The following is a 21515-nucleotide window of genomic DNA, read 5'->3' as shown; positions in this document are numbered from 1 at the left end:
TGCCTTGCTGCAGGCCTTTGCCACCTTGCGCTGGATGGTGAATTCCAGCAGGCGATGATCACTGTTGCCCAGGTGGTCGAGCACCCGCAGCCCTCTCACCAGGTCGTCTCCCGTGGCCAGCACCAGGTCCAACAAGGTGTCTCCCCTGGTGGGGCTGTGCACCTCCTGGGTTAGGTTCCTAGCCCAAATGCAGGACCTTCATCTATGTGAGTGGTCAGATCTGGCTGACTGCTCTTCCCAGCAGATGTCTGGGAAGTTCAGGTCCCCCATGACTACCACATCCTTAGACTTCGCTACCTCCATGAGCTGACCTAAGAATTCCTGGTCAAGCTCTTGGATTTCATTATGTAAAACTCAAAATATTTCTTGTGCATTTCCTTGGAGTGCTGCATGTCAATATTTTAATTAAAAAAGGGATAAAAAACTGGAAATGCTGAGAGTACTGCTAATGTTATTACTTTGATTGCTATACCCAGGTGTTTTCCCTTTCACGTCTTACTTCTCATCTAGAACCCATCTCAATTCTAGAATGGGTTCTTCCACACTTTCAGCGAATACATTTTAAAAGTAGAACATGAAGCTGCTCTTAAGGACTACTCTCCAGATATTGCTTCCGTTTTCTTTTGGGTACCCCGGTCTCCTTTGATCAATACATGATTCCGTAAGTTTTTTTCTTTCATTACCCCATTGATATTGCTACAGCAAGAACATCCTTCCTTCTGAGATGCATCAAGTGCCACACCCGAATGCATGGTCCATTCGTCTGCTATATCAAAATGTTCTTAGATGAAACAGAGCATCCCTCCTCTCCCCAGACAGCAGGATGCTTGTGCCAGAAATATGAAAGGGAGGATTATGGGGAAAATCCTAACCATAGTAATTTAACAGTCACTGTATTTGAAAAACCATTGAGACCATGCTTTAAAATCAACGTCGTTAAAAAATAATCCAATCCATCATCATTAAAGCTTAATTTTTTTGACCTATTCTTTAAAAAGCGTCTTCTGGTTACTTCTAACTAGCAATAATCAGTACCTTCTTCATGAAAATATAAGGCAAAGGGCTAGCTGCTAGGCTGAACTTCCGTAAGAGTCTGCTCAGATTTGTGCTGAAATGTTGTACATTGGCATTCCTGCTACTGTGACCTGAGTGAACACTGTAACCAGAAATTTCATTTTTGGTATAATGAATTCATAAAAATTACTGAGGTTTTGTAAGGTACTTGAGAGATTCAGGTTAACGGAATGAATAGATCTAATGCAGGAAATGGATTTCCTGTGTAAGGATATATTTTAAAAAATGTCATCATTTTATTTTTGTTCTGAAGCAGGATGAGAGAGCCATCTGAAAAATCCCATAAACTAATGAACCAAAAAAATCTTTTGTTCTCTTGAAATATTTCATTTTGACTTTGACCTTTTATTTTTTATTTTAATCACCTTAATATTCTAAATGAAAAGCTACTTTTGACGCAAAACTAGAAACTCTAATTTAGGAGTGTTTTGGAGTATTTTAAAGCAGTTTTCCAAAATAATTGCTAATGAAAAATTGGTTGAAATATAAATCCTTTTCTGTAAACCATTTCACTTTTAACAAATTGAGGTTCTTGTCTGTTTTGTTTTTAAAGAATAAAACAAAGCGCTTGTTTTTGGTTAAAAAAAACCCCCCAAATTCCCAACCTCATTTAAGGAAGAAGTGCGTTCAGGGTCCTGACCCTTGAAGTCAGTGGGTACAAGGTCATTTTTTGTGCCTTGTGGATTTATTTTGAAATCGAAGGACATCGTTGTAGTGTTTTTCTTTCTTTTCTTAACTCATTTGGGATGAGTACTTTTGGAATTTAGTGACATTAACTTAAAAAAAAAATGGGGACTAATTTTACTTGCTTTTTCACCCCTAGTTTTTGTCTGGAATCTTGGGGATAGTGAAATGGGTTTTTTGTTGCGTGTTGTTTTTTTTGTTGTTTTTTTTTTGACTTCGTCTTTTTATTTGTGATGTTAAGGTATTTGGTGAGGAAAGTTGCTGAAAAAATTGTATGCATTTTGCAAAATAGGGCACTTCACACTTAAGCCTCCTAGCTCCTACGTTGTACACTTGCAGTGAGGGAAGGTCTGACACCTGATTAACCTGAATATAGAAAAAAGTTGCTAATATGATTTTGGTGACATGTTTTCTCTTTGTCTCCTTGCAGGAGAGATCAAACGCATTTTAGAGAATGAACTTCAAATTCCTGCATCTAAAATGTTGCTTAAAGGATGGAAGACCGGAGATGTAGATGATAGTGTAAGTTTTTCCTACAGTTTTACCAAGAAATTATTCAAATGTTTCCAACAAAACGAATGCATGTAAGCGACAAAGTTTTTGGGTAAATCCGATATCTTTTATTAGACCAGCTACACCCCTGCGTGTGTAGGTGAGGATTACAAATGAAGAGATTAGATTTCTAATAGTATTACTAGAAATCTCAAATGTCAAACTAACGTAAGAAATCAATTCACTTAAACTTTGTAATGGGATTACATGAGATTTCCCCCTGAATTTCTGTGGTCAGTGTGGTATGACATTTGTGCCTGCAGAAAGCAAATTATTAAATTAGCAATAAGGAATGAATCTTTAGGCAAAATATTTTATTATTCTGTAGCATTATTAAGCTATACATGCTTAATAGGTAGAATATATAACTTTATATATATAACAAGAGAAAAATGGTCTTGGGATTTTCAAACACTGCAGTATTGTATAAATTATAATGTATAATTTTTAATTCTGAACATTTTTTTTCAGACTGTTTTAAAAACTCTACATTTGCCAAAAAACAACAGTCTTTATGTTCTAACACCTGAACTGCCCCATCCTTCAAGTAATTCTGGGTAAGACTTTCTCATAAACTATACCAACATGAACTTATCTGCAGTTCTATGTTACTTTTGTGAAAAAATCTGGAATTCAAAAGAGCATCTGTTTTTATACGAGTAAAAAAAACTATGTACCCTTATAACAACTGTGCTAGTCTAAAACATTGACTTACAGGTCAGATTTACAACCTCGAAATTCATTTGTTTAAAAAAAAAGATTTGGAAGAGTAAATTCTCTACCCCTTGTCTTCACTCGAGTCTAACTGTATAAAGTGTACATACGGAGTTTTACACTTCATCATTGTGGATGAATATATGTGCAAATGCAGTTTTGCGCACACAGAGCAGAAGATGGCCTTTAAAGATGTATCTTACGTAAGGTTTGTTTCTTTAGATATAAGTATCTATAAAACATCATCAGATCACCAGCAGTTCAGCATTATTCCTTTCCAAATAGTTAAGATTTTACCTTAGGCTGTCACCTCTCACTGGACTTGTGGACTTCTGCATGTAGGTGATAATGCCAGATAATTTCTCTCAATTAAAGGAAATGAAGTTATCTTCTGTGTTGCTCTTTTCTGCTTTAAATCATTAAATAAAAACCAATAGCATTAAAATAGCTTATTGAATAACGCTGTTTTGAAAATGAATTATTCTGTTAAAAATGAAATGCAACTATCTCAGTCATCAATTAATATATTATTCTTATGGTCTGGTCTGGTCACCAGAACTTGTCTTTGGCAGGTACTTCTTTTGTAGTATGAATTTTACTAGTAAAAATGTAGTTAACATTATTACATAGCCACCAGGGGGTGCACAGTAATTGAGTCTAATAGAATATAATGTCCTACCAACAGAACAAGCAAATAGGAACAGTTGCATTGTTACTCATTCAAACCACACATCACTGATAAAATAAATTGCAGTCATGTTGTCTTAAGAAGTAATTATTTTTTCTTTTATTGTTATTGGGTGTTAGCTTACTGGGGTCTCTGTAGAGATGGTTACAAATACAGATATGTTACCAGTAATGATAATACTTGAAAATCAATTGAAGAGCAAAAATTCTGCATTGTAACTAGTAAGAATATAAAAGTATTACTTTAAGCTACTTGTGTCTCACAGAGGGAATGAAAGTGCTAGCTTGGATTTTTAAAAGCCCCCAGGAGAATTATTTTCACTCAAATAATTTTAATAGGAGTTGGGCACCTAATTCCCTTAGGTGTCTTTGGATTCCTTTTGAATCCAAGCCTCTGTGCACAGTGCTCACAGTAGTAGTTGATGATGGTGCTGCTTTGAATCAAATTTTAAATTTGAGAATTCTACGTGAGCAATTGTTTAAAGGAAAACTAGGATCATAGGGAAGTCGGGCTGGGCAGGACCTCACAAGGTCATCTGGCCCAGCCCCCTGGTCAAGACAGAATCAGCCCCAACTAAACCATCCCGGCCAAGTGTCTGTCTCACTTGCTTTTGAAAACTTCCAAGGATGGAAGTTTCTCTAGGTAGCCTCTTCTAACTGGGGTACAGCAGAGTGTTATGAGTAAGCAGGTGTGTAGGACATGAAGGAGGAAATGGGCTTGATGATAAAGAAGGGTGGATAATACGGGTTCAGAAATCATTTTTAAAAATCTTAAGATAAATGTCGTCCCTGCGCTATTGGAGAGTATTACTAAAGAAAACTTCTGCTGTAGAGCCATGCTAGTTCAGCAGAGGTATACAGATGTATGTGATGTTAATTTAAAATTGAAAAAAAAGTAGAGGGACAGAGAACCATGCATAGCATAAACTTTGTGGTAGTCCTTTAACTTTAGGGCACTTTTCCATTCTTGGATTATCAAAGCCTAGATGTATTAACTTTTTTGACATGGCAAATGATGTATTTTAGGAGTACAGATTTTTGGACAGAAGCCATGTTTAGGGGTGATGTGATTATGTTATTATTTTATTAGTGTTCTTATAGGCAGGAATTACAGTCATAAATGAGCAGTTGTGTATATATAAAGTAGTGGACAAATAGCTAAAGCTGTATGGGTAAATGTTCTTGATTTTGAGCCCTCGCACTCCCCCACCCCCAGTGTTAATTGCAATGCAGCATTTTAACATCAGTTCTGAAAGTTGAAAACTTTTGGACCAGGTCTGGTTGCACATTATTTATTATTGAAAATCTAATTTTGTATAAGTGTTCATAGCTTAGAGGGATACTCATTTTTAAATGTTATTTATTGAATTCAGATACAAGATGCAGGCTTTAAAAGGATATTTACTTTATTTCGTAGTCCTGTATATTGAATGAAAAAAATATTGATCACTTTAAAGTGTTCAAACGCACAATATAAAAGAATACCGTAGTAAAATTAGGGTGACATTGTCACTACTTTACAGTTGAAACTCGTTTCCTGGTGGAAATTATTTTGTAGTATTTTAAAGATGAGTTTGGAAGCTTTGAGATGCTAAATGATGATTAATTAGTGGATACTTAAACATTTATAATTTGAAGGCTAGATCATCTCCCTGAAGTCATAAATTCTAGATGAAAAGGGAAGCTTGTCTCCAATTAAAGCATCAATGGAGATCAAAACACATCTAATTGAAGCAATGTACCAAACCCAGTTACACTGTTTACTGCCTACTGATAGGTCAGTGTTTATTTAGATTAGTTTGTTAGCATCACACTTTTTTTTTAAATTGCAGATAACATCTATTCATTGATGGATGTTAAGGAACTTTGCCACATATTCAAGAGTCTGCCATCTGCCTTTTTCTTCAAATGCCCTTATAATTTCCTGTAGAGATAAATAATCTTGACTTGTAATATCTCCAGAAAAGTGCAGTATTTCAAAAGTCTGAGTTTCCAGCCCATGACCTTTTGGCATTCATGCCCTTTTTTATTTTAAAAAAAAAAATTCTGGCCATTACTCTACAGACTTGTACCTTGTGCCTGTCCCTGGCACTGAAGGATAATCATGTCTACAAATATACTTCCCCCATCTGTTCCTATGCTTCAAGGTTGGCTGACGCAGACTGGCTGAGGAATTTAACACCTCAGCTGATCAAGGCTAGCGTTTAAACATTACAGCAAAGTGATTATGCAGTTTAAACAAAAAACCTGGTAGGATATCTGCAACCATTCATGGTGTGTCAGACCAGCAAACATTTTATAGTCAACACAAGTACAGTGAATTGCAACTGAATGGTGATAAAACCAAGGGTACAGGTTGTGATTTAGCTGCCAAATGTTGTGGAAGTTGGAATTATAACAAGCCAGCAGCATGGCAATAGTAACCACAACTTGCTATACTAACACATCTTAAAAAAAGAAATGTTAAAGACCAGTCAAACGTACATGACCTGCTTCTACAATTTTAGTATGTTCCCTTTGCCATATTTAGCTATCCATAAAAGACAATCAAAAGACAATGGAAACGCAGGATGCTACAGTGTGCCTGTCTTACAACACTGAATAATAAATTCCTTGGCAACTATTCTGCTATTTCTGGGGGCTACCTTATGCTACCTCTATTTCTTACTGCATCCAAACGGGCCAAACCAAGGGTGGAAAGGAAGTATTGGCAAACACAGTACAGAGAAAGCAAAGGGATGGCTGAATGGCTTGCTATGTGGACCCAAGGATCCTCTTGTATCTTCCCCTTTCCTTGCCGTGCATGGTCACTCCATCTCCAGGGGCTCTTATTCCTGTATGAATCTCTCTGACACCAGATTTATCAAGTTGTTCTATAGGCCTAGGGACAGAAATTGCACATAAACCGGTAGAAGTTATTGGAAACTGGTTCAAATCTGTAACACAATAGATATTAACTGCATATAAACCACTTTCAAATGACCAAGATGGTTTTAAGATAAACTTGGATGGATGGAGTCTCAGACTGCACTGACTTAGGTTGAATCAGTTTATTGAACTTCTGTCCCACTTCCCCCCCCAGAGTTAATTCACAATCCCCCAGCATCCCAAGATGCTTTGCACCTCCCCTGCAAGCCTTGATCTACCCTCGCAGGGTGGGCAGGCTAGCCTTGGCTCCAAGCTGTCTGCTCTAGCTGAGCAGGCAGGCGTGCTCTTAGCACCCTCTGGCTTCTGGCCTGAGCCACTGCAGGCATGTAGCTGCATTTCTGGAGTCAAAAGTGAATGTTCATTTGCTATTGGTTCACGCTATGCATTTTAGACTAACCTGCCACTAAATCAGTTAAGCCTCAGGCTTTTTGACTGTCTGTACATAGTCTAGGTGATCTGGTATGTTTCTGTGAACTATGTTCTGTGAATTACTGGAAGGTCTGAGGCTTCCTATTTCTAGTTACAGTACCATTAAATTACCTGTAGCAATTAAACACTGTTTACTGTGTAGGCTTCTGTAAAGGATTTTTGTAAACAGTGTATTTCCTTTAACTCAAAATATATGAGCAGGTAAATCACATGGATAGATAGAAATTTTGAAAAAGTATCTTCAGAGTAATAGCCTGTTCATTCATTACATGCGTTTTAAGATTGTTACAGAGCAGTGGTGATTATGACATGGTGCCTTGGTGTATGTTAACAACTGTAGCAGAGTGTTAATTAAGAACGGTGTAATCTGCAACTCCAATTATTAGTATTGTCTGTTTAGCTGGACAGGAGCAGTGCCTTGCTTTAGTTACTTTGAAAGCTTCAATAATAATAATGGTAAGATTAATGTTTTATTTTCACATCTGCTCATGAGACAGTTTTAAAATCCTGAAGTTTAAAATGCAGTAGAATGTAAACAGAAGAGCTGCTGCTCATTTACATGTTAGCCAGATTTTCTAACTGATTGCTGTTTGAACCTAATCTGCCATCGCCTGCAGCATTAGCTACAACAAACATTACATTTACATACTGATTTCTTATTTTGTTTTAATGTAAATAATCTGTAATTACAGTAAATTTGGACTTCTGTTGACACGAGCTTGTAGAAATCTGTAAGTTTAAAATGGAAATGTTAATTACCATGTGTCATACCTATTTATATAATATTCTGGGATTTTGGGAGGGCTCAAAAAAATCTTGCCTAATGGGGAAAAATTAGTGAATTTCATAAAAAGAATGATAAGAATTGAATGAAAAGAGAACATTTGGAAAATACTAGCAGAGGTGAATTTTGATTTTTTTTTTTTTTTTTAACAATTTTTAGTTTCTTGGATAATTCTAACTGGAACAGATACAAGGAATAGCTAGTAGGATAGTTCAAGGAATGGAGACTCTTCCTTATGGGATGAAATTAAAAGAGCTTTGCTTGTTTAGCTTAGCAAAATGGAGGTTGAGAAGAGAGATCTTTTACTTTTTATAAAATACATTTACAGCATTAATATCAGTGAGGAATAAACTATTTCAGTTAGAGAACAACAGCATGAGATGAAATGGCTACAAATTGGTTATGAACCATTTCAGACGGGAAATTAGAAGAATGTTGCTAACAATTGGAAGGAAGAAGGTGTGGAATGCTCTTAACAGAGTAAAGGGGACAGTGAGCTTGCCTAGGTTCAGGAAGGGGGTTGACAGGTTTAGGGAAAGGAGATAGGAAAGGGTTGTTCTTGGGTCAAAAAGCAATGCTTGTGATATGTGAATTCAAGTATTTGATAGCTCTTTGGCAACTCTATCCTCAGATGAGAGATGTTCAGGGTTTCTGCTAGTTGCCTGTAGAGGACAGAGAGGATTTTTTTTTTTAAACCAATCCCTCATGAATGTTGGATTGGTATCCCTACCCCTCTTATGAAGCATTAAACCTTGACCACAATAAGAGATGGAAGATGGGCTATAGTGGATGATTTTTAATACTCTCAAGATAAATGACTGCCTGTGAATGCAGGAGACTGGCCTTGATGGCCCAAGGCGTTACTTTGAGTCCTATAGTTCTATAATTTCATGTTGGATAAGTCCACTCTTGTTATTTCAAAGAATGCCTAGGGCTTTGAAATGTTAGTTTGCCAACAAATGCATAGAAAATAACCCTTGAGGCTTTCATGTGATATATAACCAAATCATTTTGCATATAAAAAGAAACTAGTTTTTTAATCAGGATTTTACAGTGTTATACAATAACTAGAAAATGGGTAATTTAATGTGATGAAAAATTAAAGAAAAAATTAAAATACTGTAATTACTAACCAACTTCCTCAGCTTTGCATAGGTAGAGTGTAAGCTTTATTTTCTGCTACCGGATTGGAAGTACCCCCACACAAAAATCCTTCAGACGCTAAGTTTAACTTTGAATAGTGTGATAGGTATGTTATATTGTGTTGTGCTGTGTTATGTTTATTTTTTAACTGTGTGCATAAGATAATTACCAAAATATACCATGTATGTTTAACCAAGTAGTTGCAGTTGGAGCATTGAGAGAGAGATTTCTGATGTAAACCCCCCCCCACAACCTTTTATTAATTTTAAGCACATTAGGCAGATTTTAACCTCTTTTTGGGTAGGGGATCATCTTTTTCTGTGTATTTCATCATGCCAACCTCACTTGATCCCTAGTTTATGATGATGGCTTCTAGGCTCTTGGAGAATACAAATAATAAGTAATATAAGTGATAGTACTTGTGAAAACTTACTTGTTTGAGCCTTCATTGCTCATAGGGAGAAGCTTCCCTTCAGGCCACAAACTTCATATTCCAGTTCCTGGATTTGGTTATCTCAGGGACATGCATACTCAATTGCCATGGTGTATGGGACGTGGCATTATGGAGTTTCTTGCCCCCACACTGACCATGAAACATGCAGTTGTTTCAGCCAGGAATGCAGTAAATGGGAATATGAAGTCCATCAATCAATAAGGAGTCTTTTGTGAGTCAGGGTGTGCAGAATGAGGACACAGTTCTAGTATTAGTTGATGATTTTTTAATATGTTTCTGTCCATTAACTGAGACTCAGATCTTGACCCCATTAAAATTAATGGTAAGCTCCTCCCAGACCTCAGTGGGAAACAGAATTTAGCCCAAATCTTTGTTAATCTTTTATCTGGAAGAGACTATTTTGCTTTAACTGATCACATTTGAAGGAAACACTTGTGCTAAGATTTTAAAAGATGGGTGCCATCCATAAAGTTAGGCTCCTAAATACAGATTTAGGTACCTTTAAAAAAAATCCTCATTTTCGAGCGTGTGGATCCCCCAGTAATTAACTGAGGGTGTAGAGTGGATCCTCAAAAATGCTGAGGAACTTCTCATTTCTCAGACCCTTTAGGATCAGAATTACTTATTTAGTTGCTTGTCTAAGGAGTTGGGAGCCTTCCTTCAAACACCTGTTTTATTAACTTGTCTATAACTTGAAATGGTTTTAGATATACTTTTAATTCAAGGTCTAAATAATTAAACTGTACTATTCATGTCTTAATACATTTTTGAAGAATAGGTACTTTAATAGCCATATACTTCAGCCAGGATTGTTGGAAGCAACAAGTGATTTTTTTGATACATCAGTTTTTGTGGCATTAGTTTGTGACCATAGTTTAAAAGAGTCGTTTAAAAGAGCCTGAGTTGGAGAATATACTGAGAATCCAACCACTGACAGTGTGAAGAAGCCAGTTGTCTTAGTAGGGCAGCCATGACTGACACACAAAAAATGACTAGTTGTTTTTGAAAGTCTTGGTCTTAAATTTTTTATACTTTTCATGTAAAATAGCCAGATGAGAAAATAAGAGGAAAAACATTTCCCTCTATATCTCCTACTCCAGCAAAATTCAAATAAGATACTGCGTGAGGAAAGAGTGGCGAACTGTCCCCTGATGAAGAGCATTTCTGGTTAATGATCACATTTTCAGCCAATATATCACTGGAATTGATGTCCTTAAAAATTCCTGAGATAGATAGATATAGATAGAGAGGTAGAGAGAGAGATAGATAGATACAGATATAGATATGTGTTGACTTCTGATTCAGGGAAATAGAAAGCAAGTGTTAACAACTGCAGAAAACTTTCAAAAAAAAGTAGGAAGGAGCTGTAACAATCACTCCTAGTATATTCCAGTTTAATTTGTGTATGTCAACTTCACATGCTAACGTTTTCCCAACAAAGTTATGTGTTGTTTGAAAGTCTAAAATGTTAGAGAAGGATAAAGATGTGAAAAAGATGACCAGAAATGTTGGTGCTGCAGTCTTGCTAAAGCAACCTGGCTTTTGCCATAATAAATGTAACACAGACATAATGATCGATTGATAAGTCTAATAAGAATGGGCCACAAAAGGAAACATACAGGTACACAGTCTTAATTTAAGTTCAGAAATTTGAAAATGTAACAGCTTTGCTGACAGCAGACATGTGAGGTACTTCCTAAAGTTGTGTTGGCTTCAGGGAAATGCCTGCTTAAGACTGTGGGAATCCATGCAGGAAGACATTGTTTCATTTGTCATGCAAGTGCAGTGTCTCCAAGTACTGATCGTTCAAAGGCAGCAGTCGGTAACCTTTCTGGGCAGGAGTGACCCAGTTTCGGTCAGGCGGACAGGTGCTAGGACCTAGCCATTGCCGTCACTTTTCCCTGAATGGCAGGGCTGAGTGACTGTTGCTGGAAGCCCCCTGCCACAGAAGCCCCATGTCCACAGGCTTGATCATGTGGCACTGTGGAATGGATCAGGCCTGGGACCTTGGGTTGCTGACACCTGTTCTAAGACATTGTGCTTTCTGAACAGGAACAAAATTTAAGACCACAACTATCCAGTCCCTGACAAGGGAGTGCTTTGGGTTGCATAATCTGTTGGTTTTTTCTTGACCAATTTCCAATTGTCAGAATCGGTTGCATGTATTGACATTAGGTATGACTTCCAAGGGACTTGATGGATGTTCTTAGGAAGCCTCCAGGACGTCATTCCCAAAAGCTTGGACTGTGTTTTGCGAAAAAGCAGTGGGTCTTAGTGAATGGGGCAAACACCCCTTGTGCGAATGAATGAAACACCCCTTGTGCTGCCACCCCGTGTGCACAATGAAAGAAACTACGTATTCGGGAATGGGGCAAACACCCCCTGTGCTAATTTTGGGAAGGGAGGAGGTGAAAAAAAACAGCTGCTGCTGCCGGCTGCACGATCACAATTGTGAACATGCAGCAACTGAAAGTTGCCACTGTGCCTGTCCCCTGGGCACCTGGCTGTGTCCCTGCACCACTGCAAAAGAGGCGTGTTTCGTGGCCTGAGCAAGATTATAGTAGGCAAGATTATGTGCAATAAGTTTGCAGGACTGGCTTTTAACTTTTGTTGCTTAATTGTTCAGGAGTGTTAGAACAATTTATTGTAAAATGATGCTGTAAAAAGCATGCATATCTGTATGTGTGTCCATCCATACTGGAACGTACAAATGACTGATAATTTCAAAGAGAGATGATTTTTAAAGACAGTAATGGAAGGAATAAAAAAGGACCAGGGTGTAATGGACTTTCCACTGAACTCTCTCCAACACATAAAAGCTAATACGGGCATTGCATTATATGTATGGTTGTGTTTTGCATTCCAGCCCATATTTTCTTTATTAATACTTGTTATAACAGTAAACACCAGTGACACTTCTTATTTTTTTTAAAATTAGGCTAACAGTCAGTCAGTTTTCAAAATCCAGACTCCATTATGAGGAAGTAAAAACGTGTTTAAGAATGTGTTTTTTCCAGAAAATATTTAATCTTTGTTGAAATACAGTTAACAATTTTAAAACTTTTTATAGAATTAGTTTGTAGGAGATGCAGTCAACTCCAGGTATGAAGTATAGAATTACTTGTTCACTTATGTACATGTCATGTGTTGTATCTTTATAATACTACAGTTATTAATGTTGTAAAAGACATTGGCTGGCTTCTGCAGTATTATCATGTATTTTTATTGTAAATTATGCTTGGGATTGGAAAAAGATGGAAATAAATTTGCTTAAACAGTTATTTTCTATCTGGGAACTTAACTTGAGATCTAAAACAAATTAATTTGTGGACATCTTCCAGTGAGTGTTGAATAAACCTTGTGTTGAAAAAATGGAGATCATAATTAGCTATTCTATGAAAAGAAAGCAAACTGGGGCTTTCATGTTACTATGAAAATCTTTCTTAAGGTATAATTGTGCTCATCAGCATGGGAGGTCTGCTCTTCAGTTTTTCTTCATTGTCAAAGGCAAATTTGGGTTTAAAGGGAAAACAGTAACCTGGAGCTGTGCAGATCTGAATGATCACAAAGTTTATCAGTCTCAGAAGAGCAAGATACAGGAAAATAAAGTAGATAGACACTGTTTTGTTCAGCCGTCCTTGGAATAGATGAGTTAATATAAATACTGTGTTGGTGTTTTAGTATAACCTGTTTAGTAAATATAATTAAAGTAGCCTCATTCATAAAAACAATATTAGTTAGTTTTCTGTTTCTTATCTATCTGGATTTATGTGATCTGAATTATTCTATATAGGTCAAATCTTGCCTTGATTTACATTTCGGGAAGCCTTGCTGAAGTCACTGCAGGATTTGTCCTTCTGTATTTAAAATGGGTTTCCAATGTATAGTGTAGCTTGTTTGGCTGAATGTAGATATACTTGCAAGCCTGGTAATGAAATGATATATGTTCTAAATATAGCTAATATTTATGATAATGGCATAGCCTAATTTTTTTTCAAAATTGAGAGAATAAAACATAGCCTTTGAGGTGGCAGTCACCTTACCAGAGAAGGAGTTAGCAGGTTAGCCTTTGGTCATTCTCCGCATGCTCTCTTGTCTTTAGGAGCAGAAAAAGAGATGATAACATTGTGCCTAGACTTGTCCATGTTGGGTTTCGGCTACTCCTGGGGTTTTTGCAGCTAACGGTAAAGCAAGCTAGAACATGCTTATCCCTGATTTTCTTGTTTTTCTTTCAACCATTTCAGGGCCCTGCAGGAGTCATTAAATCAAAACTTCATGCTGATCATCACCCATCGAGAAGTCCAGCGGGAGTACAACCTCAACTTCTCAGGAAGCAGTACCATTCAGGAGGTTAGTTCTGTCTCACAGCTGAAGAATAAATGTAGCTCATTATATCTAATGTCAACTCCGTTAAAGAGGGCTTGTAGGTTCTGGTTGGAACTCCTTTGTTTCATTAATCAGTTTTGAGTTTTAATTAACTGGGTTGTCAAAGATTACTGTAGATAAGGTAAAAACCTGCCCTAGAATTTATACAAATAGTTTTCCTATTTAAAAGAAATAGATTTTCTGTAACATTTTATACTTTAAGAGTAAAATATATACATCATGTTAATTATGAAATTAGTTATTAAGGAGTTTAGAGGAAAGTTGGTGGTTGTTCAGGTGTGTTTGATGTTGAATCCCATAAAGTTATCTCTAACTTGCTTTCTCTTAACCTGCAGCCTTCCCATGTACTAAGAAAGTATGGCACTACTTTTTTCTCTTCCAGTACGTTAACTCTGGCTGGGTTGGAAGTGGTTTCTTTGTACAGACAATTTCACTGTTGTTCTCTAGAGTGGCCAGCAAGAGGTGTTGTCACAAAGAACAGTGTTGGAATTAAATCCCCTAGCAACAAATATTGTCTGTGATATACATCTTGACCCTCCAGTTATAGAACTGGAAACCCCTATTTCTTAACTCTTTTCAGTGGGAAAAGATTGTTGCCCATTGCTGTGCTTCACATGGCACCTAGTGCATAATCCATTTCTAAGAATCTGGCAAGTTTATTCTAGAAATGTGCTTGAATGATGAATCCTTACTATTTCCTGATGGCAGTTCTGAAAAGTAAATATTTGCTTTACATTTGAAGTACATATTTATTATTGGTCTGAGATTTTTCCCCTCGATCATTTTTGTAAGATTTAGCAGATTTTCTTAAATTTTTTTGCCATGCAATGCATGACAGAGTACTAGTTCCATAATATTACAGGAATAAGAACCTACACTAAGTGTACATTTGTCATCTCCTGTATAAATACTATTTTTTTCTGGGAATTCTAGCTGGGTCATTTTAAATTTGCTTGTCCCCCTCACTCCCCCACCTTGAAAAGATTCTCCCCCTTGTGAAAGTCTGTTGCCTTTAAAGCAGATGTTAATGCATTAAACTGCGTTTCAATGTAAATGCACAGCCGCACTCTGTTGAAACTTATCTTTTCAGGAGGTGCACTCTTCTAAATAAAAATGCCTTTTGAAGATTTCTGTAAATATGTTAAAAATGTGGATTTATGCTTTTTAATTTTAACAGTTAAAATGAAATTGACAGTCCTCAAAGGAAATTAATCTCGTACATATTATCCATTTTTTATCCATGTTGTGCAAATGTGTTAATATGCTGTTTCTCCAAAGATTTTTATTGCACTGAAGGAGTCTGAAACCTGATGCAGTGACTAAGAGAATATTGGGTATTTTTATGTTCACCGAAGATATCTTGTCTCTTGATGATGACAGAATGATTTCAGTGTCTTATGGTATTGGTACACAAAGGCAATTTCATTTAAAAACAAGCTGTTTAAAATTCAGGAATCCTGTTTAAACCAATAAAAGGAAGAAAATTCATTATTAAGTCCAACATGGAGTTCTTTACTCACCCTATTTTACTGTGTTGGGTAATGCCATTAGGTAAAGCACCACATTGGATGTAGAAAAATTATCCATGCAATTCTGAGCTGAAGCAAGTGTTTTAGAATAAAAAAAAGAACTCTAGATCTTCTTTCTTACTTCAGGCCCTTGCCTTGCAATTGAACAGGTGGACCCTTACATCTTAAACAGAGCCAGTGGGGATCTGCATGAGCCGAAGGGGCTGTTCATGTTGATCTAATTGCAACACCATGTCATTGTTTTGCATGTTAACTCTCTAATGCTTTTTCAGTTTTTGCATGTTAGCAAAGAATGAGAACCACAGCAAGAAACCGATTAATTTAGTGGCCTCATGATTTTTTGGGTGGCAGGGGGAAGATTGGTGATTTTTTGTTTCCTTGAGTTTGTTAGATTGTTCTTCACTCTCTCATTTGCGCTTTAACAAATTAATAGTTTACTTTATCCCCTCTTATATTTTTGTGGTAGTTGAAATGCTTTATGCAAGTTGCAGTTGTCAACCACAAGGGGGCAGGAAGCACTATTCAATTATTACCTAAAAACACCATTCAGTGTTTTCAAATTAGCTTCTCCTATATTAACAAAAAGGAGTATAATGGCCAAGTTATTGTTTGATTTACAGATAATTGGCATATTGCAGGAAGGAGACTTAATTTCACCCTTTTAAATTAAACAGGGAGATTTAAAAAGACATAAAATATTCATTAATGTTCAGTGATTATAAAGCAGTGGCATATATTTATTCTACCTTTATTACTGTTTCGATGGGAAAATACTGCAAATATTTCAGAAATCGAGTTGGCCATACTGACAAGTTGAAATGTTTAAGCAGTATTAATGCAATCTACTCACACCTTATATCCTATGCAGAAAGATTCAAAATGACTATATCAATTATTAAAAGAAATATTTAAAATTCTAGAAATGTTCCGTCGCTTGCCACAGTTGGATGCAACTGTCTCTCCAGGGCCTGTTGTTTGGGTTGTTAAATATATTTGAATGCTGCTGACTTGAAAAGGATAAATGTGTCTCTCTTCCCCGGACTATTTTTTAAATAATGTTTTAAAACTGTTGTGAATATTTTGCAGTGAGTTAAATCTGTCATGTTAACGGTCATCCTTTATGATTACTACTTCAGTTTTAGCTCTGTGCTTTTCTTTTAGACTGTATCTTAAAAATATCTAATAATTGGAGAATGGTTATTACAAGAATGCTTGTTATTTTACATATGTATTGCCCTACTAGAAGTAATTGGGCAGATAATTTTACAACAGATGGATATAAGCCCCCAGAGTTCAGGTCTGGAACCATATTCTCTCCCTTCTTTATGTCCTGTATTTGGATTTGGGAGATTGTGTTAGGAATTTTTCCCTACATCTCCAGCTTTTTGTACAGAAACATCTAGGTGATAATTTATGGTTTTAACTGAATGTGGCTGTTAGTACTGTTTAAAAACAGGGTAAAAACTGGAATTGAAACTGTCTTTTTAGATGTGTGGGATTTGGGTGTGCATGTGAGAGAGAGAAAGGGGGAGGAGAGTTATTAACTTGGAAACTTAATGATACCAAGTTGGTCTAAATTGCAAATTAATTTGTCACAGGTTTCAAACATCTGTTTGTTCTTTTAAAATTGCTCTATTGAATTAGTCTTGACCAGATAGTGTATCAAGAAAACTCTTGATTGTTTTTTTCCCCCCTATAATCTTCATTTTCATGCAGAAATTAGCAATGTTTTGTTTAATTTATTTGGAGGCTCTAAATTCCTAATTTTTTTAATGAAAAGCCATTGTTTTATATAGCGAATTGTTTTAGAAAGGGTGATGAGAATTTTGTATGTTCAAGAGAATTTGTTAATTTGAGAGTTTGAATATTTTTGCATTGCTATGATAACTTGCATATGCCAGCGGCAGTTGGAAATTGAAGAGGTGTGAATATCCTTTGAATCTTGGAGCTATAAACAGGACTGTAGTTAGATGTGTGGGAATGACTAAAAATGGACTAATTATTGTAAGACATTACTGTGTTCAACATAGCTTGTTTTAGTGTCCATCCCCTTGAGCCTGTTTTCTTTTTATTTGGAGAAAAAGCTGCTTAATTTACTTTTCCAAACATTTAAGCTGATCTTTCCATCTGAAATTCCCTGTATATCTTCATTAATGGGCATGCTGTTCAAGGGAGAGGAAAGAAGTTTTTTATTTCTTTAGGAAAGGAGAGAGGTTGAAAACTTATTCTAAAAAGCAACTTTCTGCTCTCATCCAAATGAGGAACAGCCTAGCTAGGGTTAATAAATGAATGCTGCCTTAATTATTGTGACAAACTTTCTGATTCTGGTACTGTTTCTCTGTCACAAACAATAAAATACACATGCATTCATTGTAGTTTAAGTTGAGCTGAATAGAAAAATAACTTATTCATAACATTTTAACTATCCTGAGGCTTGCATTAAAAAGTATAACCGTTCCTATTTACCTATCGTATAGACTGTATTTGGCTTTGACAGACTTGTTTGAGATTCCTTGTGTCCAAGGCGAGGGAAGAAGCACCCAGTGTACACAAGCTGCAGCTGTTAAAGGGTGAAAAAAGTAAAATGTGCAGAAACCTAAAGTCTTCCTGAAAATGGATCTGTTCTTTTGCTTTTCTGCTACTGGAAATGCCAGGCAAAACATATGTACCAGGCATTTTGAATCCTGGTAGAACATGATGTACACATAGAATGCAAAGGGGTAACTATCTTCCCAAACTGAAGCTGCCTTTGCAGAGCTGTAGCTGCCCCTTCATTAAGTCCTTTGGCCAGCAGGCTAATGTGAGTGATGAGAGGTTGTTAGTGTTTTTAGCACCTGTGATAGGTAGCTTTTTTTTTGGTTCCCAATGATTTAATGTTTAAGGTAGCATATGGGAAGGTGCGGAAGTAAGACTTATTATATGGAGTTTTGATGGCATAGTATATGCTATAGTCATCATAAGCCATCCCTGGCAGTCCCACACTACTGTTTCTAATCTTAATTGCATACTAGCACTGTTTCAGATTTATTAATTTAAACTAGTATAGGTAATATACAGAGGATCTGGAACACAATCTTCTATAGAGTTGTTGCCATATATAGCTTATCATCCACCACTTGCAGCCCTTTTTGAATGGATAGACTACAATTAGATTTATCATAGTTATTAATATTTTAACATGTATACACTGTCATTGGTATTGTCATATTTTTCTGTAGTAAGTTTTGTTTTCATGTTTTGGTAAGTAGGTTTTATGGCTAAAAATATAATTGTGTATTCAGAGTGAGCCACTAACGTAGTTTAAAGACTACATTGTGTCCCATTTCTTTTTTAGTTTTGGTAAATGGATGGATAGATGGATGTCATTTAGGAATTAAAAATATACATAAAATATACAGAGAGACCTCGTATAAGAGATCTAGCTAGCAGTAAGAAATCAATGCAGGCATGTAGGCATACAAGTGGATTCTATTTTGCGTGCAGAAAAGCACTTCAGAATATTTTTTGTCTGATATTTGATTATCGATGATTTGAAAATGATTTTATAAAAACAAGTGTTGTGGAGTAAGTGTACTTCATAGCAAGGGTCAGAAATTGGCCTGTAAAACATGGAGTACATAAGTAATTATATTGATCATTTCATTATTGGGGTTAAATAATTACAGTGCAGTAAGTTAGCCCAAGATTGAGTCAAATGTCAAAATGTCAGAATACTTGTTTGATATGTTACATCTATTGCAAATTAATTTTATTGATGTGAAATTCTTATGAGCGCTTTGTAAATAGTTGTTATGTTTTTATGATATAAAATAGATCAGAAATAAATATTCAGCTTTCAGTACACATTGAGGATTGCACATGATTCCGCGCTTTTGGGGCTGGTCAGTGATTTATTATCTGAGAAATTAAAAGGTGTTATAATATTGAAATAAGTGACCTTTTTTTTGTTAAATTCTGGTTAAAACTGAATTTTGGGTTTTGTTGTTTTTAATGTGATCTCTAGCAGCTAGATTTAATATGGTTTAGCAGACACTTCTCAAGCATCTCTCTCTGTAGCATTCTGTTGTCCTATAATAATAAACAAGTGTTATGTAGCAAGTTAATGTTTTTGACCTTTTAAGACATACTTAAAGCCATAATTAGATGTTGACAAGTACAATAACGATTTTTTTCTTGAGCTAAAAGTCACGAATTTGTTGCTTAAGATTTTTGTTATGGAAAATCTCAATTTGTTTCCCCTAAAGTATTCCTGCTTCCTCATTAACTTTTGAGAAATAACAGCATATTTGTTAAACCAAGCTGCATCAGCTGAATAAATTGGTGATAATCTTTTTGTAAAATGGTCACATGTTACACATGTGAAAAAAGATCCCCTTAGGAAATGAGAAGGGAAAAAATATCCACCATGTACCTGTTTGGAATGACAGCTTTCTTAGGAATTTAAAATATTTTAATAATTGTTTTTGGAAATAGTTCTTTTTTTTTAAGAGATGGTAAAAGCAAATCTATACAGTCATTATTTCTTTTCTTTCTTGAGTAACAGAAACAGCATATGAAATAAAGGGCATTATTTTACTTCTCTACTCATTATGAAACGCAATATATTCCTGACAGAATATGTTTCATAATCTCTAATTTGTGTTTTAGTGGTTTAGAAGTGCGTAGCACTAAAGAAACCATTTTCAGTTATCAGAAACTAATAAACATGGACATTTTTATATGCAAGAAAAGGCAGAGAGTAAATAATTGCACTGGTGACCAATACTGTAATAATCCTGTTTTACAATATGCACTTGACAGGTTGTAATAGTGCTAATTGAAGAGACTAATTCACACTTGCTTCATTCTATTCAAAGGCAAAATCAGCAGCTTGTTTTGCTTTTGACCAGATGGTCCTGATGAACACCTACTGTGCACTTTAAGTGCTTTACTAGAATTACAAAGGCTGGGGGCTGCGTCCGACTCAAAATGATTTGAGAGGAGAAAAAAAACTCAGTGCTCAATGGATTTGGTGCAACTAAATTAATTCTAGTGGACCCATTACACATTGAGCCCCCTTTTCAAAGTGCTGAGCCTCCTCGTTTGTTCTGTAGCAATGAGAAAGTGAAAGGCAGATTACTGCAAACAGAAATAAAAAAAGTGCTATGAAAGGGAGAAAGGAGGCCTTGAAGCCTTTTCATATCATTTGGGTTTTTCAAGTGCGTTATTTTTGGGGAGGGTGGATGTATGAAAAGCCAATTGGAGGTTTTTTTGTTTTAAAGTGCGCTATTTAAGTACTATGAATATAAAAGCAAGAGCAACAGTTGACTGAGTTTACTGTGGTAAAGCTTTGTGTCCAAGGATGAATCAAATTCATTATAGTCAATGCTTTGTATTTTCATATGAATGTAGGGTTAGTTTCACAAGACTGTGTCTGTTTAGGATAATTATAATTTAATATTTTCCTTTCATAAAGTTATCACTGTAGATGTCTAAAATTCATTGAAAGCAAGAGATTTTTGTTTTTTTTAATATAGTCTTAGAAGTACACTAAGAGTTTAAAACTCCAAAGGAAGCTGTTTAAATTTCAAAGGAAGGAGAGGCTTGTTCCAATAGCATTGAAGCACAGATTATTATAACTAATTAGAAGTCACATCTGTTAGCTTTTGATTTGTGAACACTTGTAGTTTGTGGATGTGTTTCTGTCTGTCTGTGCGTCTATCTACACCCCATAAATGGGGACTTGAACTGAGAGAAACCTTTAAAGGTTAAAAGGTCTGTTTACTTGAATTTGAATGTAATAAAGATTCATTTTTTATAATTCTGGTTATGGGCCCTATTCTGCCAATGCTCAGTCATGTGAGTTGTCTTTTACCCTTAGAAGTAAGTGATCATGTGGAAGTGAATGGGTTTACTCATGTGATTTAAGAAAACTTATTCTTTAAGGCTCTTTGGATCAGGCCCTAATTTAGCAAACTGAGTTGTTGAAAACTGCAATTCAGAAAAATAACTTGGTATTGTAATTTTCTCTTATGGGTATTTGCAATAGTCTGCTTTGAAAGAGCTAAAGAGAGTTTGGGTAGTGCTGCTGGCCATTAAAAAGGTTTTAGCATGAAATGATCAGTGAATGTAAGCAGCTAGAGTTTATGAACGCAAGAAGCAGCTGCATTCC

General features: G+C 35.9%; 1 protein-coding gene across 2 annotated transcripts in view; it reads left to right on the top strand.

The window, feature by feature from the left end:
- FAF1 (Fas associated factor 1) overlaps positions 1 to 21515 on the top strand; it is a 297443-nt gene that overhangs the window by 92836 nt on the left and 183092 nt on the right. For both annotated transcript variants that reach the window (XM_019531400.1, XM_019531401.1), the window contains exons 5-7: positions 2189 to 2280; positions 2782 to 2867; positions 13694 to 13799. In XM_019531400.1, the coding sequence (XP_019386945.1) occupies positions 2189 to 2280; positions 2782 to 2867; positions 13694 to 13799 (284 nt within the window). The remainder of the gene's footprint in view (positions 1 to 2188; positions 2281 to 2781; positions 2868 to 13693; positions 13800 to 21515) is intronic.

Source organism: Crocodylus porosus, unplaced genomic scaffold, assembly GCF_001723895.1.
Source record: "Crocodylus porosus isolate Cpor-Errol unplaced genomic scaffold, CroPor_comp1, whole genome shotgun sequence".
Taxonomy (NCBI): domain Eukaryota; kingdom Metazoa; phylum Chordata; order Crocodylia; family Crocodylidae; genus Crocodylus; species Crocodylus porosus.
This window is presented reverse-complemented; position numbering and strand designations above follow the sequence as displayed.